This window comes from Balaenoptera musculus, chromosome 11 (genome assembly GCF_009873245.2).
Source record: "Balaenoptera musculus isolate JJ_BM4_2016_0621 chromosome 11, mBalMus1.pri.v3, whole genome shotgun sequence".
Taxonomy (NCBI): Eukaryota; Metazoa; Chordata; class Mammalia; order Artiodactyla; family Balaenopteridae; genus Balaenoptera; species Balaenoptera musculus.
Window position 1 is genome coordinate 78,677,169 of NC_045795.1, and position 27,557 is coordinate 78,704,725.

General features: G+C 40.7%; 1 protein-coding gene and 1 long non-coding RNA gene across 6 annotated transcripts in view; one reads left to right on the plus strand and one right to left on the minus strand.

Moving 5' to 3' along the window:
- The window catches only part of ADAMTS9 (ADAM metallopeptidase with thrombospondin type 1 motif 9), a 169,695-nt gene that overhangs the window by 46,282 nt on the left and 95,856 nt on the right, over nt 1-27,557 (minus strand). For both annotated transcript variants that reach the window (XM_036868421.1, XM_036868422.1), the window contains 2 exons: nt 7,554-7,721; nt 755-928 (listed from right to left, as the gene is read on the minus strand). In XM_036868421.1, coding sequence (XP_036724316.1) covers nt 755-928; nt 7,554-7,721 — 342 coding nt within the window. The remainder of the gene's footprint in view (nt 1-754; nt 929-7,553; nt 7,722-27,557) is intronic.
- LOC118903390 lies at nt 857-26,021 on the plus strand. 4 transcript variants are annotated; one of them, XR_005021806.1, is made up of 9 exons: nt 857-942; nt 7,845-8,145; nt 8,219-8,284; nt 12,055-12,249; nt 12,898-13,003; nt 13,330-13,473; nt 20,905-21,064; nt 22,756-22,945; nt 25,650-26,021. It is a non-coding gene; the product is annotated as an uncharacterized LOC118903390 (long non-coding RNA). The 4 variants fall into 4 exon arrangements; XR_005021804.1 differs by having other exon boundaries at nt 7,845-8,284; nt 11,004-12,249; XR_005021803.1 differs by having other exon boundaries at nt 7,845-8,284.

Here is a 27,557-nt window from a genome sequence, read left to right on the forward strand (position 1 = left end):
GCCTATCTCTCAACCTTTTACAGCTTGTATTTTCTGTTTCATTCCAATGTCAGTAGACACGGTTTTGCTTTTAAATATCCTTTCCCCCCTTTTCTACAAATCAATCTTCTGTACTGGAAACAGAGGTTCCCTCCTACTAATGTCCTATCCTTGCAGGCCAGGCCATCCCCCAGGGACACTTAGTGTTTTCTTTAACTAGACATTAACTTGGGGTGGGAGAAAAACAAGTCTATTTCTGCATCAATGGAGCAGTTCTTCAGATGCCCTCAGTTTTTCAAATGCTGCAAATCCTTCGCTAATTAATCAGGGTTTCAAATGAGTGCCTGTCTTCTAGCTGATGGCCAAAGCTGTGGAAGGAGGAAAAAACCCAGAGTAGGTCCTACCTAGAGTCTGCCCCTAGTGGCTGTCTGAACTCATCCAGAATGACCACGTCTGAATATACATATTTAAAATATTTCTTCCATCTCCCCCTCCTTCTGGGAAAGTTATCTTTATGCATTTGGCCCAAGGCCTGTTCAACTTTTTCTGGAGGCAGCCAGATTTGGAACACTCAAGAACACAGACGTCGGAACGGTAGAAAAAGGAGGAGCTCTCCCACCATTGTTGGAGTGAACTGTTGGCCGTCTGACAGCAAACCTTTTGGGAAAGAGCCAGCCTTGTCACCATGCTGGAGGGCTTCACGGGGGAACGGATGTGATGATGGCAAAGGGGTTGAGCGAACACTGGCAGGTGCCCACTTCCTGGCTCTACTTACTTCTTGCCATTCGTCTGCCCTCCAAGCGTAGAGTGGACACGGCGGGGCTTGGCAGGCGCGCTCTGACTCCGGTCTAGTGTATGGGTTGCACTCGGTCTCTCCGGCTATTTTGTGTGTTCCCAGCTGACAGCCCACATTTCTCCGCCGCACGCCTTGGCCACAGGACACAGAGCACTAAAAGGACAAGAGTGCGTAAGTGGGAGCTTCGGGTCATTTGGGGGAGGGCGTGATCATCGGGGTGGAGAGGGTCACAGAGCTGGGGACCGCATTCCTAATCCAATGACCCTCACAGCTATCACAAGGCTTTCTAATTTCCAGTGAAAGGGACCCAAGAGAATGTCTTAAATCTGCAAACTCACTGCCTATCAAAGCTGGTTGAGTGAGGAAGAGACTCAAGTTAGGGGGAAATCTTTCAGGCTAACAAAACTCTTGGACAATGGAATAGGCTGGGAGAGATCATTCTGAGACATTCAGTACAACCTAGAAGTAGTACTGCCATGTGAAATGAAAATCCCAAATGAGTTCTATCCTGGAAGGTTGAAGGGTCTTGAAAATTGGAGATACAGTTCTGTACAAGAGAATTTCTTGGCAGATGGAAAATGTAACTCAAGGAGAGTAAATCACTGAAGTTTTTAGGGCCTTATAAATAGAATTATTTTCTTCAGTCTCTTCTTCTTGCTCCTATTCCTGGAGATAGGGAAATTTTTTTTTTTTTTAACTATGGAATTCGTTAAAGTATTTATATCTATTTACAACCTCGGATGAATATACAAAAAATAAAAGCTGACAAAAAAAAAAATTTCCTCGGGTGTTGTGTTTTCAGTCCGTGAAAAATACTGTTAATCAGGCTGAAACATTTTGTTGACCAAGCTGCACAACACCCTATTAATCTGTAATTAACTTTCCTCTAAATTAATTTCTTTAATGGTTTTCTCATTGCTGGGTTTCATAATCTCACTTACGGGCAGGCCAAGAATTACTGTCTTTATTAAGCTTTTGACATTCAGAAACTAAAGGCAACATCTGACTGGAAAGAACAGCCTATTATTTCACTGAGCTATTAAAAATTATTTCCAAGTTTTTGTGATAGCTCAGCTGCCATTCATTTGTCTAACTGAGAAAACAAGCTTAACATACACTACAGCCATATTCCTGAGAGGACGTCTTCGTAAAGAATAGAATCACGCTTTTCAATTAGACAAAAATTCTTGTCCAATTAACCTGCAGCAGGAGTCATTGTACTCTGCAGCTAATGGGAATTTACTAACAAGAAGCACACCCTAATGAATTCTGCTGCATAATAATATTATTTCCGTTTCAGATTCTAAGAAAATAGGTGGTGGTGTTTAGAAGGCATCTTGGGAAATAATATCATTTCAGATGAGTCTATGCCAGGCAGGAGCTTAAATGTTCACATCAAAGCTAGCTGAAGAGAAGGAAATATTTTGGAGCAACATAGCTACTATTGTTTGGGTTTAATTGTATTAATTGGATTGAATGAGTTTGTGACCCACAAGGAACCAGACTTTTAACGTCATTATGTTCTTGGTGGAATGAGAGGGTGCCTGATTGCCTTGCGTACAGAGGATGGCCATTTAATACTTATGGGAGCTACATGTATATTTCCCATTGATTACACAGGAAATGAATGAACTGCAACATCGGAGAGTTAGCACATGAATGACAGAAATCATCAGCAACCAATGACAACAAACAACAACCAAAATATCCTTTGGCTATTTGAATTTGGGGTCTTAAAAAAAAAAAACAACAGTACACTTCCGGAACAATGTATCCAAATGGAAACACAAGGAAAAATTAAGTAAACAATTAAGTAAACAAATTTGAGTTTGGCATAGAGCTAATACATATTCAAAATCTCATAACACTTTAATAAGGTAAAGAGAAAGGAAAAAATGTTAAAGGCTTTCAGGGAGTATACTATTCAGGCTCTAAGTAAACAAAACTTCTTTCTGATGCTATTGTTTGTTACTGAGTAAATTATTACTTACGGTTCAGCAAAGGCAAGGTATTAAGAGCCATAAGCAGCCAATATTTTAAAAATCATTTCTATAATGTCCGATATTTTTTCAAAAGATAAAGGAAGTTTCAGTCATACAATATGTCACTGTGGCTTCCGATTTTCATAGTGTCAAAGCTAGCCTTGAATTAACACATTCAAAAGTTTCGACAGGACTTATATGCACAGTAAGGTGTAAGCCCTGCCTCTGTGAATACTGCATCCATGGCAATCTTTGTTCAAAATGAAGTATACTGCATCAGAGTTAGTTCTCTGTGTTTAACTTTTCTTCCTGTGCTGTCTCAGGGGAGGCAACATTTTGCATACAGACACAGCCAGGCTTCCTTGGTGAATTCTGAGAGATTTGTGTGGAAGCCCCATGAATAAAACAGCATCAAAAAGACCTCTGCATGACCCTGGAGGTGCTGATGGTGGTGGTGTGTGCACGTGTGCATGCTTAATTCTTCTTGTTTTATTTAGTCCAACTTTTAGTTATTCTGCAGAAGAAAGAGGTTGAGCGGTGTCTATTAACATGCCCCCCTCCTCTGTCCCATCTATCATTTCTGCATGGCAGTCTATTTGTGCCGGTTTGAAAGTAGATGTTTTTAGTTCCAAACTACTGAGCTGGGAGCTGTGTTTCACCTCTCAGTACTCCCTACTGTGCAATGCTAGTATGCAGAACTCACCGATTTAAAGGGAAAACAATGCTCATTTCCATAGACAAAAAGAATCTCTATGGAACTTCTGATGTTTAGGGAATTGTAGTATACACTTGAAAACCTGGAAAGAATTTTACATACTTTTTTCCAGCACAACTACTGCCAACCATGGCAGTGACATTATTTAAAGGAGGGCTTAGTTTGAAAAATAAATATATGAACCAACTTTAATAAATAATAACTGGTAACAACAATAGCAAACTTAGTAAGCACTTACTAGCCGAGGCTCTACTTCTAGGGTTTCTCAACCTAATAATTCATTTTTGTTGGGGGTGTCCTGTGCATTGTAGAAAGTTTGGCAGCATCCCTGGACTCTACCCTACTACATGTCAGTTGCATTTCCCCTCCTCTGCCAAAGTGAGATAACCAAAACTGTCTCTAGACACTGCCAAATGTCCCAAGAGATACAAAATCACTGCCAGTTGAGACCTTAGTTCTATGCTAAGCATCTTGCATAAAATATCTTCCATACTTCCTAGTAAACCTTTTAAGTAGATACTCCACAAATAAATAAAGCAAAGAACAGAGATAATCACCCTAACTCAAGCAAAAACAAAAACAGAAAATAGTCCAAGTAAATTCTATCCTAGGCAATAAACCAAAGCTACCGTGGATTAAAATTTGGCTTCCAGTTTTAAAATATGGTGCTAATATTATGTAGCCTTTTGTACATCAGCAAGAGTGTGGGTGAAAAGCCTGTATTCAAACAATTCAACATCAATGCTTGCAGTTCAAATACAAAGTAACAAGAAAGCACAAATCACTAAGGCAACTCTAGTTCTCATCACTGACCATGTGCATATGGTTTCCCTGACTTCTCAAAGGACGCGCTACACATTTGCCATGTTTCTCCATCAGACACTTGCAGAATACTTCAGAATCAGACACCACAACCAAGCCGCTCTCATTGTAATTACAAGAAAAATCCCAACCAAAAATGGCTGGTAGGTTCATAATGCAATCTGCCAGTTTCCATTTTGGCATGAGCACTGAAGAGCTTTTAAAAATTAAGTATTTCTCTGAAATTAAGACACCACTGATTCCAAGACACAGTATTACATTTTGTATCACTCAGAAAGAAAACAAGAGCAATTAATTAAATCATGGCCTTCCATTGGTTGTTAGGCCCATCCTGACCACAGAAATGTTAAAATATGAAAAAAACAGGCATCTCAGGATTGAATGAATTCATGATTGATAAATGATGATAAAGTGTTACTTTCATTCTACTCTGATGATTTATTGTTTAGTCCTAATCTTCATTTGTTTAAAAAGCCTTTCTAAAGGAACAGGACACATTAAAAATTTTTTATTCTGGAATGCTTTTGAATCATGTGACTACAGAACCTTCACATTTATCAAGCTGAATCAAGAAATGGATGCTGATTGTGTCTGAAAATTTCATCCCTCAGCTCTTGATCAAAATCTTCTAAACAAACTGAACATGACCTTTCGAAAAAAAATGCTTTCAAACTTTACTGAGGATGTTTTCCAATAAAAGCTATTCTTTTATTGGAAAAATTTCCTTGACACATTCCAGATTTTCAAAAGATGTAAAAGTGAAACATTCCGCTTTAAACCTCAAAACACCAATTCTGAGGGAGAGACGAAGAAGATTAGCAAGGCTATACTAGTTTCCTATCCCAATATTCTATATGCCTTATTACTGTCACACATTTTGACATGATGAGAAATTGCAATAATTATTCTCCCTACCTTGAAGATGAGATGACTAGAATATAGCTACCAGCAGAAAACAGAAGGACCAGGTATAAAACTTTCTAAATATTGTTGCAAATGGATAATCGTTATTCTTGCTTTATATTACTGCCTTAGGGATATTTCTGTTTACTATGGGATCATTAGTAAACCAATAACCTTTAATCATGCAGACTGTCCTTCTCCATCAAACTCTGGGTCTGATTATTTTCAGGTATGCTTCTAAACTGCACAAATTGGATTTTACCCATGTAGCATCTTGTCTTGCCTGCTTTTATAATTCATTTCTATAAATCAAATCAGAGCATTAGAGAGTTGGCCACAGATCATTACATAACTGTGTTTACTTGCATTTTCCACAAAGGTAACTAGACTTTTCTAAGCAATCCTTTTGAACAGGTGCGGTCTTTTCTGGGGAGGAATTCCGATAATCCTATTACCTTATGTTTGAAAAAACCCCAAGGGTTCAAACCTAATCATCCCAGCTTTGTGAACAATTTTAGACTTCCCATCAAGATCACAAGATACTAGAGTAAAACTCACTCTGTGTTTACCAATAAAGAGTGAAAGATCCTTTTAATCATCCTTTTATTGAATGAATTGGCCTTTATAATGAGTACCATTTACATGCTCTCAACTTAATATTCAGGACAAGGTGCAAATAGTAGATATGTCCAAGGGACATAAAGAAAAGTTACAGAGCATGAAAGTGTGCAAGAGGACAAGCTAATTAGTGTGGTATCTTACATAATGTTAGCTGTAGGTTTTTACATGCATTGAATAGCTCCAAAAATAAAAAGGGCTGGAAGTTACAGATGACACTAGTCACTTAGACAAACCATTAAGGATGACCAGTATGAAATACTGCCTAGAAATCTGGTCCCTTAAGGAAGCCAGAGGAGGAGCTAGCTCTGGCTGGGCACAGATGCTTTGATTGTTCAAACAAAAATAAAAACAAAACATGATCATTATGATAAAAGCATTGAGAGGGATGAGGCTCCCCTGCTGGGGAACGATGCAGGCCATGTTCTATTTCTCTGTGAAGGGAGTAAGACTGGGAGGTATGGGGGACGATGATGGCAGCTCAGGGCATTTAAGAAAAATCCACGTTTCTAGAGGAATTTTCTATTAGTCATGCTGAAATGCAGGATTCTCAATTCCTCCTCATGCTAACACATCTGTGCAAAGCTTCTTTGGGGTATCAGGAATCAAGAACCAGGCTCTGAAAGCATCAATTCTAGAGGCTGCTAACCTTGAACCTAGTTTTCTATTGATTCTCCGGAGTATCTTCATACATCTCCACTGCATAGGAGAGCTACAAATTCAGTAAAACCTTACTGAATCAAATTAATGGAGAGAAAGAACATATTAAATACAGAATATGTGAAAAGAAATTGGGCCTTATTACTTTTAAGTAAGCACCTCAACCAAGCTGAGGAAATGGACAAGTGTGGAGTGACAAGATCTACTTTAAGGGCCAGATATGAGTGACTTTTGTTCACCCCTCAATTGTTTATAGGTAAACAGAAGCTTCTAAAGTTCCCTCCTGAATTCAACAGGGAAACTCTCCCACCCAGTTCTTGACTAGGTTACCAAAGGTTTAGAATTAGTAGAGTCTAACTGTAGTCAGTTTCTTGGGTACTTACTCTCCTTCCCCATTGGATATACACACATCGTACTCATCCAAGTAAACAAAATATTACTTTTGAGATCTTATTAGATTTAAGACCCCAGAGCTAAGTACATGGCATTCATTACTGCTTTACATCCTCATAAGAGCTATATGAAGTCAGCTTGGCAAGGTCAAACAAATCACCCAAGGTCGCAGAGCTAGGAAATGACAGAGAACTTCCCCATCTGTCCCCCACTTCTATTGTATACAAACTAACAGGCAGAGAAGTATTCTCTAATACTTTATATTGACAGCCCTTTCTTTAAGAACCTCAAAGGTAAATTCAGACTCAATTCCTGCCAGGTAACAAAGTCAACCTTACTAGAATCTGAATTAGTGGTTTTTTAAGTGGTAAATAGTAATAAAAATGCCATCAGCTAAGGATTGAGGGGCTACTCCATCCTAGACAGCTGACATCTACATCTACCACCACTTGGAATTAATCCTCACAACTGTCCTATTGTAGATGGTATCCAAAGTGCCAAGGGCTGAAGCCACTTGCCCAAGGTCCCACAGCTAGTGAGTATCCTGACATAAAGCTGTTTCCCTCCCTGTCCCCAAGCTCCCCTCTGAAAAACCAAAACCGCGCAGGGAAACAAGCCAACACACTGGTGTCAGCCATGTGGCCGAAGGTAAGGAAGCAGTCATGAGAGGAGAAGCATTGCTCACCTGACTCCAGGCGCCAGCCTTCCACTTGGGGCATCTTCCTCCTCGGCACTTTCTGTGCCCATTTGGCTTAGCAAGGTGTTTACAGTAATCACTTTCTAAATGACTTCCATCTTTTGCCATGCAGTAAACATTTCGTTGTTTATGCCCTCGACCACAAGAGACAGAACACTGAAATATAAAGCAATGGCAAGGTTGTTTTTTTTTTTTTTAATCACAAGGAATTTGATAAAAACCTGTGTCGTGAGATGTTACGATCATGCCTAACGAGAGTCACCATTCCCCCTTTTGAAGGGCCATTTTGGATAACACCTCAAGGCTCAACATGGAAGGAAGGTAGCAATGGAGAAAACAATGTGGACAGCACGACAGCAGGAATCCTGTCTAGTACCTTGGGTCACTCAAGAACGACAGTAAATCCTGGTAATTTAGGTCAAAAATGAAGCCCATGAACCTGAAATTACCATGAAATTCTGATTTACAGAAGTCCTACTATGAATTAGTCAGGATTCCTTTTGGACATCTCACTTCATGCAATCGCTGATCAAGACATTTCTTCAACAAACTACCTCACAATTCACTCTTTTGGATAAAGGTGTGTTTCCAAATTCAGCTGTGCCCCATTTCCTAGTGAATTGATTTAAGGAAACTCTTCTACCATTTTTCAGAGGAGAAGCTCTCATTTTCCCAGTCCATTGGAAAGGAGGTGAAAAAGGCATGTTAGAAACTGAAAGGTAAGCTAGCAGGTGGGTCAGTGCCAAGTTTGGGAGGGAGGCATTACCTTTCAACTTTGATCTGCAGGTTCACTGAACTGTTTTAATGTGACCTTGTCTGACCACATCTAAGAAACTTGACTTTGATTTCAGAGTAGGTTTCTCAGAAAGGTTTAGGAATCAAAGGGCTCATGGCGTCAGGACAAAAATTTGATATGACAGCTTCTTGTGGAATAGGCAAGAGGCTGGCCCCCATAAGTATGCTGAGATAGTCAACGTCCATTGCCTCATTAGCGATTACAGAAGTCATTACCACTTGGGTCATAAGCTTGCTGGCTCCGGTTTTCAAGACACATTATTTCCCAATACAATGTCCTTACATGTCAGAGGGAAATGAGCTTAAGAATGAACAGCAAAATGTGAAAACACAACAAAAATAGATTTCAAATGTCATTTCCTTCTACTCAGTGTTTCTAATTTCCCCTGCTAACTCTGTGATTTTGTTAACTTAAATGGCCAAAGTACCCTTTTATGCCTAATAGGTAAATAGCACCATGTAAAACATGTAGCCTAACATAAATTCAAACACTATTACCAAGCAAGCTCAAAGTGATCCCATTCATAAATGTGTCAGACACGTTTTTCTAGTAAACATAAACCATTATAAAGATTCCAATAGCAGCTGCTAGAGATATTTAAAATATGTATATTAATATGTTTGGCTATAACTTTTTACTTTAGGAGACGGAAACATTGTTCTGAGCTCTCATCTTGTGAGTATTATGATTTGGAGTAGTCATTCTGGCACTCTTAATAGAGTATACAGTGTGGAAGGAAAGAGCCGGATTTAAATATCTACACCGAAACAAAAATATCCATCTTTCAACCTACAGTGTTTTGATGTATATAAAGACTATGGGCTATAATTCTAGAATGAACCTCCAAGAAGTATACCTATAAACCAATTGTCTAATGACTTACACACAGATAATCCCTATTATTAGTGACTATTTTAACATTTAAAAATGTTGGGCTTCCCTGGTGGCGCAGTGGTTGAGAATCTGCCTGCCAATGCAGGGGACACGGGTTCGAGCCCTGGTCTGGGAAGATCCCACATGCCGCGGAGCAACTGGGCCCGTAAGCCACAACTACTGAGCCTGCGCATCTGGAGCCTGTGCTCCGCAACAAGAAAGGCCGTGATAGGCCCGCGCACCGCGATGAAGAGTGGCCCGCGCTTGCCACAACTAGAGAAAGCCCTCGCACAGAAACGAAGACCCAACACAGCCAAAAATAAAAATAAATTAATTAATTAATAAAAAAAAAAAAAAAAAGAAAGAAAGAAAAAGTGGGCTGGAGACACTGGAAAAGTTTTAAAAAAAAAATGTTACTTCCACCAAAAAATACAGGCATAGTTAGAATCTGAGGTGAGTTCATTTGTTTATTCAGCAAACATTTACTGAGCACCTACTAAGTTTCAAACGTTATGCAAAGTGCTGGGAATATAGTGATAAGTAAAACTGATATAATTCCAGCCCTCATGGAGTTTACAGACCAGTGAGGGAGGCCAGCATTAATCAAGTGATGACAAAAATAAATATATACTTGCTAACTGAGATGAGTACTCTGAAGAAAACAAGCTGGAGTGGTTGCAAGAGGGCTCCCTGAGGCATTCCCTGGGGCCAGACCATGCAGAGCTCATAGGTCATAATAATATATTTCATTCTCCACGAGAGGGAAAATCACTGAGGAGTTTTAAGTTGGGGTAAGACACGGTCTGATTTTTGTTTCAAAAATTCTACTTTGACTACCGGGTAGGCAATGAGCGGAAATACAGCATAAGTGGAAACAAGAAAACTACTCAGGAAGCTAATGCATTTGTCCAAGCAAGAGGTGATGGTGGCATAGATTAGGATGCAGAGTGGAGGGGTGAAGGAAGTTGGTGAATTGAAGATGCATTTTTTGAAGTAGAAATGATAGTTCCTGATGGATCAGCTGTGGGGTGGAGGGGAGAGGACAGAGTCAGGAAGGTCTCCTGGGTTTCTGGTATGGGCAACTGGATAGACAGTGATGACATGAATAGAGATGGGAAAAACTGCATTGGGAGTCAAGAATATATTACTTTGTAGGAAATGAGCTGAACTTAAAGGATGTGGATTCATGGGTGGTAATGTGCTTGATTATGGTGAAGAAATAGACATAGTTGTCTTATTAATCAGATGAACATGGGTCAACTTAAAGCAATTCTACCTTGAAGGATCATCATTTCAACATACAAACAGTTCAGACAAGCTGTCCCTTATTATGGAGGGGAGAAAGAGAGTTGGTGGAAATGCTGATTTAGTAATCTACCCATTGGTCTGTAAGTTCCATGAGGGCAGGGATTATGGAAGTTTTGTTCATCACTATACTCCAGCACTTTGCATAATTCTTGGAACTTAGTAGGTGCTCAGTAAATGTTGAATACACAAATGAAACAAATCCCATTTAGTGGTACTGGAAGAGATAACCGAAAAGTAGGGAGCAATCTACAGAGGCAGAATTAGAAAAGGTACAGCTTTCTCCCACTTATTGGGTGCCAGTCACTGCTCTAAGACTTTATATATCTTTTATATTATCTCATTTAATCATTCCAATAACCATAGAGATAGGTACTATTACTGGAGACAAATGGCGTTTTCAAAATGGCATAACCAAAATGCTTTATATGTATATATCTCTTCCCACATGACTCCAATCCAAGTGGCTAGATGTCTGTTGGGAACATAACAGCACAATGAAAATAATTAAGTTATCAACAACATCACTGATAATAATTCATCTGAGGGGCACCACTGGTGCAACCAACATCTATTGCCCATGAAATGAAGACAGATGAAGTTGATACGAAATATGAAGCCTTAAAAATCTTTTAAATATCTGGATTAGTTGCATCCCACCCATTCCTATGTGTGGTTTTCTTATTTGGGAACTTCAATGGAACTGACTTGGGAAACAGGATGCAATACTACACATATTATTTGCCTCAAATTAAGATCTAAAACAGATAAGGAAATTCGCAAGGTATCTAATCTGATAGCAAACACTTTTCATTTCATGCTTTCTAATTTACCAATGAAGAGAAGCAGCTGCTTGTGGAAATTTTCCTATCTAACAGGTTTATTAGTGGTTCTATTATGATCTCATAAAGAAGTTATCATCTTGAGAATCAAACACAGGTTTCAGCTCTTCTATTCTGAGGGAAATTTCCATCTGATTTTTTCCAGTCCTTTCCCAGGCACTGATTTTTGCATCAATGTGCATCACAGATATAATAGTTAAATTTAGAGTATCACCTAGTACATATTATTTATTGGCTACATATCTGAGGGTTCTTGCTCTGGGGAATATTTAATTCCTTATATTTACAGCCAAAATAATCTCCTAGTTTGCCAGTAGGACTCTGACTTTTTCCTCTGGGGAAACAATCCAACTTGTTTAAGAGAATGATTTCCCCCCAGCTTTGAGCAAGCAACACCCTCAAACAAAGTAATCTCTGCTTGTTACATAGAAACACCAAGGTCACTATCTCAAATGCCTGGGCTTTTGTTTCTGCGAGGTCATTCAAAGGGAATGTTTAATGTGGAGCTTTGTTCAGATGCTGTCTTTACTTTTTAGACGAAGGTCTAAGAGTTTAAAATCCTTGCATTTCAACACATCTGGTGGAAACAGAACTGGCTCCCTCTCTAGGGGTAGCTCTGGATGTGGTGTGGATTTGTATCTCACTGTTCCTGGTGTGCTGTCCCTGGCATTAGGGTTGTCCTGCATCGGTTCTTTCCCTTATACTGAGGGGCTGGGTCTCTCAGTCAACCGAGAAGCCAGCAAACAACCCCAGTGTGTCTGCCTGGATGAGAAGGGGTGAAGACCTAGAAAGAATGAGATCCCCAGCACTGCCGAGGCTGCTGAGAACCTGGACATCCAAATGGAGATGGGAGGACCACACGGAATTGGTAAGGATGCCATGAGGAACCAAGAATAGGAAGGGGAGGGTTTAGGTCAGGGATGCACACAGAATCTGGCTAGAAGGAAGCTTCTCGATGGGGCTAGATGATGCTGGGGCTCACAGGAAGCACCGGAGTGGGTGGGGTGTGGACCAGGACTGCCTGAGTTGTAGCAGATGCTTATACAGAAGGGTTAATAGATGGTCTAGGAGGACAGTCCCAGCAGAGTGGGCACAGTTGAGTATGTCTGCGTGATTCCTATTTCGAAGTGATCTTATACATACAGATGTTTATATGAAATGTCTTACGGAGGATGTTGATCAACGAGTCCGTATTTCCAACCAGAGGACTGGCTGACAGCAGGTTAGAAGTAAGACAGAATTGAGAAGCCAAGAGAAAGGTCATATGCTAGAATCCATTACCAAGCTAAGCCAAGACTCTGATACTCTAAGGATTTTTGACAATCAGGTTTAACCATCACTCTGAGACTGGTGGGCAGAGTTCAGTTGTGAGAGAGGAGACTGTACTAATTATTATTCAAGGCCTTTCCCTTGTGAGTCTATAAAATATGAAAAAAACATCTAAAACACAAGCTCTTTTTTTTTTTTTTTTCAACAAGCTCTTCTTGATTCTACTCTCATTTTGACTTTGTTTAAGAAACATAAAGGCAGACCTCATCTGGAAAGTATGATATCAGAAAGGAGGCAATGTTAATGCCGCCCATGGTTCAGAACTGCCTTTGCCAGTTATAACGACAAGTGAAGTGAGTATTGCATGAACATCACACGATCAGAAAAGGCGAAGGGATTCCAGCCTGTACCCACTGTTCCACCGGTGGGGGAAAAAAAAGAATGTTGAGTGCAAAGATACAGACTTAGGGATCAACGTTTCAAATCTGCTCAGTGCAAGACCTGGAAAACCATGTGGGCTCGTCACATAGAAAAAAGATAGTAGCTGCAATCCACATATGTTTATTACTGCTTTCCACACTGTAGGCACTGAGCAAATACTTATGGGAATGAATGAATACATGAAAGCTACAGCCATCATAGAAGTGTACGATAAACCAAATGTCATGTTTTCCTAAAGGTTTCAAGAAAGAACCACCTGGAATCTGACCCCCAGTGCTAATGCTGAACTGATTCGGCAGTTATTTAAATTCAAAGAGGGCACCCCAAGAGCACTCTTTCAGTTGGAGCAGAGCTATTAGAAATCACACCATGAGCGCTTACTGTGAGTGGGACTGTGAGCTGAAGGCTACTGGCTTTTCCTATTTAATCCCTACAGCAACCTTGTGGCTCAGGTACTATTAGGATTCCTCTTTACAAATAAGGAGACTGAGGATTAAAGAGGTGACCTCACTTGCCCAGGGTCACAGAGCCAGGAAGCAAGCAGAGTCAGCCTTCACATACAGCATGTGTTTCTCCAGAACCGCCATCTTCTTCCCTAAGTTATACTGAAGAGAGGGCCTGGTTAAGAAAACAGGCTGCTTACCTCTGCTTACCCGTGGTGATAACTGAAAACTAGGACTTTAAAGAAATGGCCCTTAAGACTATTTTAGAGACCTCTGTGACTCCTTAGTCTCCCAGGAAGAGGATGGTTACACAATCTATTTCTGACTTTAATGCTTTCTTCACAACCTCTTTAGCACCCTGGGAAGAAAGACACTATGAAAAGTAAATATACCATCATGTACAATAACATAAATATAAATAAAGAGGCACATTTCTCTTTGCCCAAAGCCACACTCTGGTTTTCTCTTGGCCATTTTTCAAGGTCGATTCACCCTCTGCATTCAGCCTGATGCCACGTGGTGAACGATCATCTCTATTCACTGGAGAACGGCCCTTTGCGTGGTCATGAATGGAAGGTTATAGGTTGTAAATTTTGGCCTGCCGATTCACCAAGGACTAAGGTCTCAAATCTCTGAGCTATAGGTCATCTCTGCATATTTTATATATATTTTTATTCAGTCCATGTATTTATTTTACAAATTCAGTGCTACGGAAAAGGAGACACGTCATGCTCACTGTCACACAGTAAAGAAGGAATAGACGTAGGCTTATGACTAGGAGGTCCTGTACCTAGCAAGGAACACTATTTGGTGCCCATTGCACTGGGGATTTGTGGCCAGATTCTGGCGTTCTGCGTGTTGCTTGGGAACCACAGCTAACCAGGCATCCTGATTCCTTCCACTCCAACTCAGTCATGCTCACATAGAGCTAGCAGGATGGGCTGGGGCTAGCCAAGGCAGGTGTAGATTCTGTGCCTCTGGCTTTGAGGAATTACCAACACCAATACGAACAAGCATGGGTTTAACCACCTCTTCTTCTAAGGTACCGGTTAAAAACAAATTCCATGGGCTGGCTGTGCATGGGATTCCACAGCTCACCACACGGGTGCCTGTTTTCACCTTGCTCTAAAATGTAGCTCTTCAAGGCACAGGTTTTGGAGTCAGACAGACCTACGTTGGAGTGCTATCTGCCATTTTACCACAGTGCCATTTGGAGCAAGTTACTCTCAGCTCAGATGTGTTCTCTGTAAAATGGGGAGAACAGCACTATGTATACGCAACAGGGCTGCCTTACAATTAGATGAGACAATGCATACAAAGCTCTTGGTGTTTTGGCCCGACAGTGTAAAAATCAACACACGTTCACTGTTCCTGCTACTACTACTTCTATTCAGTGGACTCTTTAAAAATCTCTCCTAACATGCAGTTTAAAAGGTGAGTATTTTTAAAAATATATGTTCACTCATGGAGTCTAAAATTAACATTCTAATACAGGCACCGCTGGGTGAATGAGGAACTTAGTCTGGCAAAATCTCCCTCTTGTGAATGGGTGAAGAGCTTTTCTTTCTAAAGGTCACAGAGAAATCCCCAGAGCAGACATAAATGTTGATGATTCCTTTTCTTCTGCAGTGCCCTTTTCACTCTCATAGACTATTACTTATTAATGTGGTCTCTTCTAACCACAGAAGACAGAAAGACAAGAGAAAGAAAGGCACCATATCTGAAAGCCACATCTCTTTTTTACTCCGTCATTTCCTGCTCACGATTATTATCTCAAACACTCCTTGTGTTTCTCGTTTGTTTTTTTGTTATGTTATTTCTTTCAATGTCCTGAAGCACAGAATCCACATCAGTGATAACCATTACCAAACACATATTCACTCACTTCCCTGCTCGGTTCAGCTCAGCTGTGGGAGTGCTAAGAGTCCTTTGTCAGAAAGCATATCTGCTCATTGGAGATGTGAACATGTATAGGGAAAGTTTTATAGGGCTTCTCACAATACAAGAATGGCTCTGAACAGGGGCATCAGGGATCCAAAATGACCAAGGAGGAAGGAGAGAAAGCTTGGCCGGGAAACAAGGGCTGTGACTTCAGGGCGTTAAGCCAGTGTTGACAGGCCTGCCTGATGGCTGTTCATGTCCAGGACCACCATGGCACTTATTACCATGAAAAGGAGCCAAGAAAGCATGAGATTGGCAGGGAACACCAAGGAAGAAAGCGGATGTAGGAATCACAGTCGTCGCAGCTGGATGGGGCATCAGGCCATCCTTCCAGCCCCATTGCCCCCCAGTACCCCCAGCTTTTGCAGTCCTACAAAGGTCTAAGACTGTGGGAGAAAGGGAACTAAGATTCACACGTCAACTCTTGGAGCACACTTGAAGGCTCCTGTCAATACTATATCCAAGTAGGCGGCCTTGCACACGCCTCGCAAGGGAGATGGCAGGGCCAGGAACAGAAGGGGAGGCAGTGAGAGATGCTCATGACCGCCACCTCCCATCACCCCCCAAGAATTATGAGGTACCAGGCTCTCCAGCCATACAGCCTGCAGCCTCATAGTATAACAACTTCTTATTAGAGGTGGGAAATACATTTTAACATGAAATACAGTAGCCTATGAAATTAGCTATGGAACTTGCGAAACCCAAATTGGGGTTCTTCTTATTCTGCAGGAGTGTAAATATTACAGTTTTTCTCCCCATCAAGATAGAAACAAAAACCAAGAAAATTCGCACAAGCCATACGTGGTGATTTCTAGAGCGGACACATCCAATGGTACCCTCAGGGATTTGAGGTATATTATGTCATCAGGCTCTGTTACCACTCACATGCCCTCCGATTCCCCATTCCCAAGCACAGTGCCTATTTTTTAAGGCCTCTTTTCCCTTTCAAGGTTAGACGTGATGATTCTTTGTAACCCAACTTCAGCAAAATCACGATATTGGCATTTTTCAGGAAAGAGGTGAAGATGGTACCAGGACCCACACTCTGTGCTAGCCACAGAAGTATTTATGAAGGCAGACTGGAAGATGGGAAGGGTAATGGGTGAGGTTTTTATTCCAGCATCCTTTATTCTCAGCTGTTTCAAAGGTGGGTGCAGAAGAGTCTGAGTGAGTGAGTGATGGAAAAGTTATGGCTGGTGGGAACAGGGACCCCACGTTTCTTGGCGCTCTGAAGGTGGATTGCAACTAAGGGCCCAGGCTGGAGGATTCCAGGCTACCTGGAGATGTCATTCTGCTAGAAGATGATAGCACTTGGGTAGACCCACTCATGACTTGGGCTACTGTCCCAGCCAGCTAGGGACAGACCTGGGAAGCTAAAGTCACCTTTGGGAATGCTTCTGTAAAAAAGCAATGCAGGCAGGCTGTCTTTGGACTTTCGTGCACCCAACCAAGGTCCAGCCCTTGAGCTTCTTCTTCCTCCCAAAGAGCTTTCAGTCATTTAAAAGACACTAGGGCAGAGTTCATTTAATTGCCTCTTCCAGTCTTGCTTTCTCTGCCTGTCTGGCCATTCCTGCATCAGTTTCGTGTGAAAGGAACATCTTTGTCTGCCAAGTATGTCAAATATCTTACACTGAAAAATTTACAACTTTTGGGGGAAAGTTGTTCATGCAATGAATGTGCTTTTGGGTGGATATGAATGCCACCCCAGAATAGAAATATGCATACCTATCTGAGTCTGTAATCAGAGAAATATACCTCAGTGAGAGGGAAAAAGGTCATCTTAACCGTTATTGAATGAGATGTTCATCCTCCAACTTTGCAATGCTCTACTGGTACTTCAGATAAGACCAAGTTACTATCAATACGTGCTAGTCAAGTCCTTTGTGGCTTTCCTTGTCTCCTCCTCCTGCTTACCTTTTGCTAAAGAAAAGGCTCAAAAGTACCACTATGAAAGGATACGATGAGAAGAAATAAAACCCAACGAAAATGTAAGTGGCTCACAACGGGGAAGACTGGGCATACAAGTGGCTAAAATCATGGTTGATGACTTTCTGTGAAATTTAAATGATTCCTGCACTACTCTGAGGTTTATTCTAATGAAAATCCAAGGGTTGAGGCAGAAGCACGTGGTAGTTATGAATTCAGTTTTGGAAATCAATCAGACCTGGTTTGACCACTGCTATCTATTCCTTTGTGATCTTATGCAAGATGCTTAACCAGGTATGAGATGATGGTGAGTAAGCATCTTAAACCTAACATGTCTAAAATGGACGTCCTGATCTTCCTATTATCTTCATTTCAATCAATGGAAGCTATCCATCCACCTGTCCACTGCACAAAATTTGGAGTCATTCCAACTCCTTTCTCTCTCTTGTATCCCATATCTAAACTTGGAGCGAATCCTTTGGCATTATCTTAAAAATATGTCAGAATCCTACCACTACTTGGGACTTCCCTGGTGATCCAGTGGTTGGACTCCGCACTCCCAGTGCAGGGGGCCTGGGTTCAATCCCTGGTCAGGGAACTAGATCTCACATGCATGCCGTAACTAAGAGTTCGCATGCCGCAACTAAGGAGCCCACGTGCCACAACGAATCCGCCACTAATACCTGGCGCAGCCTAAATAAATAAATATTTTAAAAAACCAAAAGAATCCAAAAAAAAAGAATCCTACCACTTCTCATCACTTCCACTGAGCACTCTCGTCTGAGTTACTCCAATGGCTTCTAACGTTCTCCCTGTTTCTACCTTTGTTCCTCCTATAGCGTCTCCTAAATTCAGAAGCCAGACTCATTCTTTTAAAACAAATCCACGTTCCTACTCAACTCTCCCTCTCCCGCAATGGCTCCTACCTCACTAAGTGTAAGCAAAAATCCCTCCAATGGTCCTTTTCTCTCCCTCTCCCACGATCAACTTCCATGTTCCCTTCCATCAATTTCATCTCTAATTTCATACCCTACCATCCACACCCCCTCTATTCCAGCCACCTTGGCCTTGCGACCGCTGAGATATGCCTGGCATACTCCCGTCTCCAGGTGTTCACCTGAAATACTCTTCTCCTGGGTATCCACATAGCTTACTTTTGTATTTTCCCGGATCTCTGCTCAAATGCCACCTTTTATTGGAGACTTGCCTGACCTTAAAATTACAGTTCCCACCTTCTCTTCCATGCTATTTTCTCTCTTCTTTATTTTTATCCATGGCACCACTCACTTTCTTTCATGATACATATTTAACCTTTTGTTTTATTTGTGATTTATAGGTTATCTCCCCCTCCCCACTAGCATGTAAGCTTGGTGAGTTCAAGGATTTTTGTCTGTTTTGTTCACTGCTATCTCCCCAGTGCTCAGAGCAGTGCCTAGTTTATAGAAAACACTTGAATACTTAGGGAACACACAAACGCATGCGTGAATGAATAGTATCTAATAGAGCCTAGAGCCACTTATCTCACAAGAATTTTTAAGGATGAAGCAAACATTCTACACAATGCTCAGTTCATTGGTAGGGTCCAAATAAATAACTCGTGCTCTCTCCTATCGCCTGTGTCTATTCAATCTAAAACTGGCTAAGCACTCTTGTGGTTCAATATTTAATTCATAGTTACAGAACTGAACACTGCACAGGAGACATCTAAGAGGAAGGTTATCTGAGAATATGATGTAAGATAACGGACAGCAAGGGTTAGAAGCTGGGAACTCAGAAGACCACACTGTCCTGCACAGGCAAGCCTAACACTGAAAGCTCGGCTAACAGCCACTGAGACCACCATGTACTCTTAGGGTCACAAAATGTTGTTTCTCCTTCCCAAAGATGTCACCTTAGATTGACACTTTTGCCAGATGGAAAAAATGTAGATATACAGACTGAAAATAGACTACAAAGAAATATAATGGACCAGAATGGGTTCTCTCTAGGCCAGATATTGTCTATCTCCATTCTGGCTGGAAACATCTAAAAGCAAAGCAAAGCAAAGCAAAACAAAACAAACTAAAGACTTATACCATCTGTTCCAAAATAATGTGTCTAAGTTTGAGCCTGATTTTTTTTAAGTTCCCTTTCATTTAGAAAAATGCTCTCAGAGTACAGGGTATTCAGGATTACAAAACCAACATCAAGCCTGAGACTTTGTAACTGTAGATTGAATTCGATCTCCTGTACACTCTCTACAAGCTGGCCACCACAAGCCTCCCTACTAAGTGAGGTGGTTATTACCCAAATAATAGGATTAGGCCACATTCAGAAATATCTAGTTGTCTTAGTTCACCAGATCTTTCCTTACAGATGTACTAATTCACATTGTTCTAATGTGCTATAAATGTGCAGGGGAAAACCAACCCTTTTCAGAGCTCTGGTCTGAGAGTGCTGGGTGACCAAGCCCAATTTCTGAGTTCCTTTGAAAACCATTCAAAGTCAAGTGAAGTGTTAAAAGGGCCTATTCAAAAATTCAGACCCCAAAGACTCAGTTTCAATGGCTTTTAAAAAGCAGAGGAGAGCTAAACTGGTTTCCACTAGGGCAAGAGCCTATTTTTGGATGTGTCACAAATCAAAATCAGTATTTCTAGAAGTTTTGAAAGCCCTTCCAGAGAGGGAGTGGGAAACCATGAAGCTTGAGAGTCAGTCGGGTTTGGATCCAAGAATTACTGATTGTAGGATGCTGGGACACTTGCTTAGCCTGCGTGGAGCTCAGTTTTCTTCCCTGCATAATGGACACAATAGGGACCATTTTGTAAGGATTATATGAGGATTTGCAATAATGCTTAAAAGGCACCAGGCCCAAAGCTTGGCTCACAGAAGATGATCCGTAAATGTGGGCCTTTTGTTATTCCTTCTCCACTTCTGGTCAAACCATCTGGCCTACCGCAGACAGGCACTTTTATTATGTGCCACATCAAGACATGTAAGACCACTGGTCAACAGTTGGTGACTGGGATGTGGAGAAACCCATTCATTCAGAGAAGTAAGATTTCATTAGTGGCTGTATCGTCTCATACCCCAGAATAACTGGTAAGGTTATAATTAAGTAAAAGGCAAAACTCCGTTTCTAATTTGAAAGAGCTTTTGACATAGTTAGTCCACTGGTAATTTAAGGTTCCAATTACTTCTGGAAGGTAGCACTCATTTGTCTTATGGAGAACCAAGGTCTCTTCTACATTGAGCTCCAACGTGTATGTCTTTCTTTTTATAAGAATTTCCGGTCTTTCATCCAATAAAGTTTAAACATTGTGGGAAGAATCCAATATTTCATTAGAGTTTAGTTCCTACCATAAAACTTCTGAGGTTGATGACAGTGTCTGGGCTCACTTTGCTTGCCTTTCCTCTACCAATAGATGTCTTCTCTGGTCTCAAAGATTTGGAGTCAATATTAGAGTTTATGGTCATCATTAGTGACCTTTTTGAAGAAGAAGAATTGAGATTGATTTTCCTTCTAGGGCCAGGAGATGGATCATCTAAGATGTTCTCTGTGCCACGGATCTTGGAGCTGCACCTGCCATTCTGATCATAAATACGTGTGTCTGTGTGGCATGAGGGTCTGAGGTTGGCAAATACATCTGCTAAAGCAGAAAAGATTTGAAAAGTGGAAAAGGAGAGGTATGAAGGGGTAGAATTTCAGAAACTTTCTTCCCCGGGAAGTTCATGTGTTGAAAAGCCAGGTTAATGCCACATATCTGAAAAAGCTGATCAGGGCTTCCTCTGATAGATTAAAAAAAAAACAACTGGTGGGAAAATAACTGTGAAAACCTGGTGATCTCTACAACATAATGATTTATCTTCCCTGAGAGGAGGAAGAGAACAATTTTAAAACCTCTAAGACTTCTCTGACTTAAAAAAAAAAAAAAAAGGAATTTGGTATCAAACAAATTTGGGAAATGCTGTAGACTATACCTACTTAATGCCTATGAGAATATGGAAAGGAAAGTTCTGCTGTAAGACACTCATTGAACCACGAGGGAGAGATGGTATTGCCCCCAGAGGACATTTGCCAATGTCGGAAGACGTTTTTGGTTATCACAACCAAGAGGATATGCTACTGGCATTCTAGTGGGTAGAAGCTAAGGATGCTGCCAAACATCCTAGGATGCCCAGAACAACACCCCACAACAAAGAAGTATCTGGTTCCAAATGTCAATAGTGCCGAGGCTGGGAAACCCTGTTTCAGACCTATTCACAAGTCATGGAACACTTTCTGTACCACACTCTCGGTCTCTAGTAAGAAACTGGTCTCCTGCTTCCCAGATAAAATGCTCACTAGGATTAATTATGTTTTTATAAAAGTACTCCCCCCAAAAAACTCCTAAATATTCAACTCTGAAACCAATTCCTAGATATAGCTAGAGTATTACACATGTGCAAATTCTACCATGAATGAGGGAAGTGCTGTTTGATTGAAACATAAAAGGCAAAGGAATCTATCGATATCTACCTATCTATCATCTCTATACTATCAGTGCTATCAGTTCATGCAATCCAAAAGTATGAACATGTTGGAATAACGCTTGTTTTCGTAGAAATTCCCATCCTCATTTATGCCTTTCTATCCAAAGTTAGTGACCCCTGCCAAAGTTACCATGTGGAATGTCTATGGACCACACCGGGCACACCTGTACACATCAACAACTTTCCCTCCCGGCTCCAAAAAAGACTGAATGACACTGCTTGTTGGTTTGCAAATTCATAGTCTGGTGAGACAACTTTGAAACCTCCTATTTTCAGTTCATTCTTGAAAATCTTTGACCTTGCTGGGTTCCTAGGATTCCACATACTACTTGACGGAAAATTTGACTCTCCAGAGAGAATTGTTTTCTGATAGCTAACCAGAGTCACTCCACAGGGCTTGCAACTGTGACTTCAGCCTTGACTTTTGATCATGAGTCCTCCCTCTCCTATTGGGACCATGCTGTGCACTGTAGGATGCTTGGAACATCCCTGGCTTCTCTTCATTAGATGCCAAGAATACCCGCCCCCCCCCCCAAACCCATTTATGACAACCAACGATGTCTCCAGACATTACCCAATGTCCACTGGGGGATAAAAATCACCCCCGATTGAGAACCACTGAATAATCCCAAGGTTTTCAGAAAGTCCTTCAACAAGCTCTCAAAACTGAATTGATTTTAATTCATTTGGTGGGGGGCAGGGCACACAGAGCTTTTTTTTGGATGGGGGGGGTGGTAAAGGGTCCACTGAACATCAGTTTAACAAGGTCAAGATCCAAGGCTAAAAGGGTTAGGAATCCATGGTCTTAGAGAATGTGACATGTACAACGTAAAATCAATTCCCAGGCACAGCAATGAAGACCTCAACTACAGTGAAACAAACAGGCTCTTCTGGACAGCACTTCCTCCCTGACATCACAGTTGTGACCTGCCACTGCTAAGGGGTTCCCAGACACTTCACAGCTGATTAAGAGACAACCAAGGAGAAGGAAATCATGATTTCACTAAGAAAGGGCCAACTGCAATGCAGGAATAGGTGAGTTGGTTGGGCGAGGGCTTTTTATGAAGCACAAGGAAAACAGACAGCACATATTTGTGGAAAAGTTCTTTAGTTTTCAAAGGATTCTGGGCTTTGACTGGGGAGCAATGGATTAAAAAAGGGGAGTCTGCATTTGGCCAAGTATTTACTGGAATTTACTAACAAGACCGGCAATGAAAGTCTGGATTTCCCTGGGAAAAGGGGAGCAAAAAAAACACAACCATTTCCAGAGGCCCTTTCATTTTAGCTGCCTGGGTGGGAGGGGCGGAGGGAGGTAGGGGGTAGGAGGAAGAAGAAGTTCATGAGAAAAAAGCCAATGAAAAACTAGCAAAGATGCTGTTTACGCAGAGCTCGGACTAGAGCACCCACTTTTATTATGATGTTACGGTGCAAATCTGAGATTAAAAACAGCTTCCTAAAATGTGTCAGAATTTTTCAAGCCCTGAAATGAATCCAGACCTCCTCTCTGCTTCCTTGTGAAGTAAAATACACACTCTGAACATATTTACGTTTCTTTAAGAATTAAAAAAAAAAATAACTTATTTTGAAAAATTTCAAACAAAGAAAAATTGTAAGAACATCACAAAGAACTCCCTCTCCCCCTTATTCAGATTCCCCAACTGTCAACATTTCACATTTGCTCCCTCCTTCGTCCTCCCTAAACATATATATATATATATGCCATTATTATTTTGTCTTTTCCTGAAAAATTTGCAGACATTAATGTTCCATCATCTCTCAAACTCTAATTTCCCCAAATCAAGGACACTTTCCTACATAACTGCCATACAACTCTCCAAGTCAGGAAATCACTATTGATACACCACCAGCATCCAAACCTATGTGTTTCTTTTTGATTCCCTCCTGCAAGTTAGCTCTTTATTTCCATAGTTTAGGCCAGTGCAATAAGGATATCAGCTTCTGAGTAGTTCATTCATTCACTCATTTCAATATTGTTGATAGTATGCCTACTGTGTGTAAGGCACCACCAAGCTTGGACAGTGGGCGTCTACAGCCCAAAGGAAATTAAAGTTTGGGGCAATTCAGTAAATGATTCGGTTAAAAGGATTTTCACTTGAAATGTGATGGCTATGTCTACATTTCTTCCTTGTTCTAAGTTAGAAAAAGGGAGCAAACCACGTTTGGTGTTTCGTTTTTTTTAATGTCATCTCTTCCCTCACTTCATCTTACACACCTCCCAAACCATAACCACATCTTAACATGCACTTGCCACATGGATGGAGGAATACATCAGTATTGGGGCGAACGAGGGGCAAAGAACGAGGTGAATGCAAGGGCAGAACTCACAGTGGTTGACTGTCCTACCAATGGGAAGGAATAAGCCTTAGCATTGCCAGAAGAGTTCAACTCCTGTAGCTTAGTTTTTAGCTCAAGAAAGAGTATGGAAGATATCTCAATGCATTTAATGTTGTTTTTTATTTCAAGCAGACAGTTATTAGTGTGAGATAACTTTTTAAAATAAATTTTAATTTCATCATTTTTCATAATTCACTTGTAGTGCGACAGCATATCACATTCTACAATAAACCTAATCACCACAAACATCTACAAATCCCCTAACTGGCTTGACCAAAATCTAATTTCTCATCCTGATTACCTATATATCCACTGAACAAAGAAAACACTTATATTTATTACCTCCAGTTATTCTATTTCTCTTTGTATATTAAAATGTCAGAAATATCACTTAATGTGTGCTTAATAAATACTTGATGCTTTTTTTCCCTCCAAGTCTTCTAGAAAGCCCCAATCTTGCTCTTTACCTGGTTTAATTTTAGGAAAAACAATGTTCTCATATTCATCCCTTTAGAGCTCTGAGCAAAATCTGTAAATGGCTCAATAATTCCAGAATGTTTCAAGCAGTTACAATCTGGAAAAACAGATCATCTTAAATTGTAGACATCCTCTTTCCACAGCTTTTCACCACTTCACCAACTAAACAGCAAGATGAGGGGATTATATCTTGGTTACCAAGCTCAGAACCTGGTTCAGCCACAGTTTGACCTAGAACCAACTAGCTAACTTATCTGATGGTGCTAAGCTCATCAAGTAGAAGAGATTAAATTTGATAATGTGAGTGAATTGCTTTGCATAATTTCTAGCAGAAAGTAAATGCTCCAAAATGTGATTGTTATAATAAAAAGTCAAAGCTGTCACAATAATTATGGGAGGAAATGCACTGTACAAAACTGAAGGGAAACAGCTCTTTTGCAGATAACTGAAGCAATCCATTCATCTACTTTCTGAGATACTTCAGAAGAAGGTGGTTTAGAGAGAGTTATTTGACTTATTTCCCATTTCAGTACATAGACAACCTAAGAGTGAGGATATAATGAAAAAGGGCTTCTAAAAACAGACCACCCGAACGGTTTATAGTTTAATTCAGATGTCACCCTAAGGGGCAAAAAAAAGCCCACAACTCTATCTGGTCGCTAGAAAAGAGAACTGATGACATCATCAGCCTATTTGCAGCCAATGTCATTACATACATTTTAAATTTCTGGTGCATCAGTACAGGGTATGAACATGAAACAAACCATAATGGTTTTCTTAACACTGGGGAGGCAAAGTTAAATGACGGCGATTATAGCGATGGAGGAGACACAGCCTCAGCTCTGATTCTTCTGAAGTGTCTCTGAGACAGCTCCATAAACCTAATCTACTCAACCTTTACCTACAGGGCTCAGGGAATATGAAAGTTGCCTTCTTGAAACTTCTCCTTCAAAGAGGGAATGGTCTCTTGGAATTCAAGCTTCTACAAGGCGGCTACCTGGCGTTGTCCATTTTTGCCCTCTCCTAAAAAGCATCATTACACCTTGCCCTTTTAACCCATAGAACACATAAACATTCTTTCTCCTTAACTGAACTTACTGCCAGGATGAACTTGAACACTGAGATGCAAAAGAGGAGAGTTTGTTTTAACAGCTGCTTTTATGTGGAGGCCCTGGAGTTACTACTCTAAAGACAGCTGGTTCTAAAAGCCTCTTTTTTTTTTTTTTTTTTTTTAGGTTTGACCACTGTATTTTTTTTTTTTTTAACATCTTTATTGGAGTATAATTGCTTTACATTGTTGTGTTAGTTTCTGCTGTGTAACAAAGTGAATCAGCTATACGTTTACATATATCTCCATATCCCCTCTATCCCCTCCCTCTTGCGGCTCCCTCACACCCTCCTTATCCCACCCCTCTAGGTGGTCACAAAGCACCGAGCTGATCTCCCTGTGCTACTTCTTCAATGCCCAGCTGTCAGGGAACACCCATGGAAGTGTTCCCAAACAATGGTGCAAAACAGAAGAATGACAAGAGGATGGTACTTATTAGATGCAAGGGCATCCTACACAGGGACCCATTACATGCTGACATAGGGCTTTTCTCCCCAATTTATTTTTATAAGTTTACTGATCCCTTGGCTAGTTGAATATTAATTGCTAATTGCCTGAGGTTGCCCTGTCTAATACGGTAGCCACCAGGCACAGGTGGCTGTTTGTATTTAGAGTAATTAAGTTAAATACAATTTAAAATGCAGTATCCCTATTGTACTTGGCCACATAATAAGTGCTTAATATTAGCCACATGTGGCTAGTGGCTTCCATATTGGAAAGCAAAGATAGAGAACATTTCCAACATTGTGGAAAGTTATTGGACTGCTTTGGCCAAGGCATAACCTCATTCTAATAAGGGAAAGGGGATGCAGGCCTGGCTAAGAATGGTGGCTTTGTAGGTTCAGCCTATATTGATTCTTTTCCATACTACTTCCTGTACACTCTTTTCTTGGCTGCCAATTTTCTATTTTATAAATTTCTGGAAAGGGATTTTGCAGTGATTAAAACAATCCATGAAAATGAACAAGAGCAAGAAGCAAAGATGGTGATGTGGCAATCCACACATTCCAGATCTTTTTATTGGTACCTATTAAATAACGAAGGGGGAAATGTACTCTCAGCCACAACTGCCCACGCTGGTGTGGAGGCTGAGGACCCCAGACGGGAGAGGCAGAAAGCCAGGCCCTCCACTTATCCGGGCTCTCAGACCCCTGAACTCATGTTTGGGTTCTAATGTAAAGGTGAACAGAAGCATATTTCCTGACAGGAGGTTTTGAAAGGTTCCATGCCATCAGCGAGAGAGCATTTATCACTGAAAATTATTGAGCAACTGTACATTTAAAAGGAAAGACAAGATCAATAATTTATATCAGTTGAACAAAGATCGTTAGCAACATGAAGAGATATATATATATATATATATATATATATATATATATATATATATCCTAATAGCAATTTGTATTTTTATGGTTGTAGTGAGGCTTCCAGGAAAAAACTGTCAGTTCTATATGTGTTCAAATTTTCTGTTTCCCCACTAGAATGAATAGCTCTGACTGTTCACTGCTGTATCCTTAGCATCCAGAACAGACTAGCCCCACAGTAGGCCCATAAAAAGTATTAGCTGAAAAATGAATGACTTTTTTTTTTAAAAGGAACGACCCAGAGTCTTCTACGCCCTCCTCATAAATCTTCCTCAACTGCCTTTAATAATCAGGATTCCCTCCCAGCCAATTAGATTTGGACTCAGCCTCTACCTCCCACTCC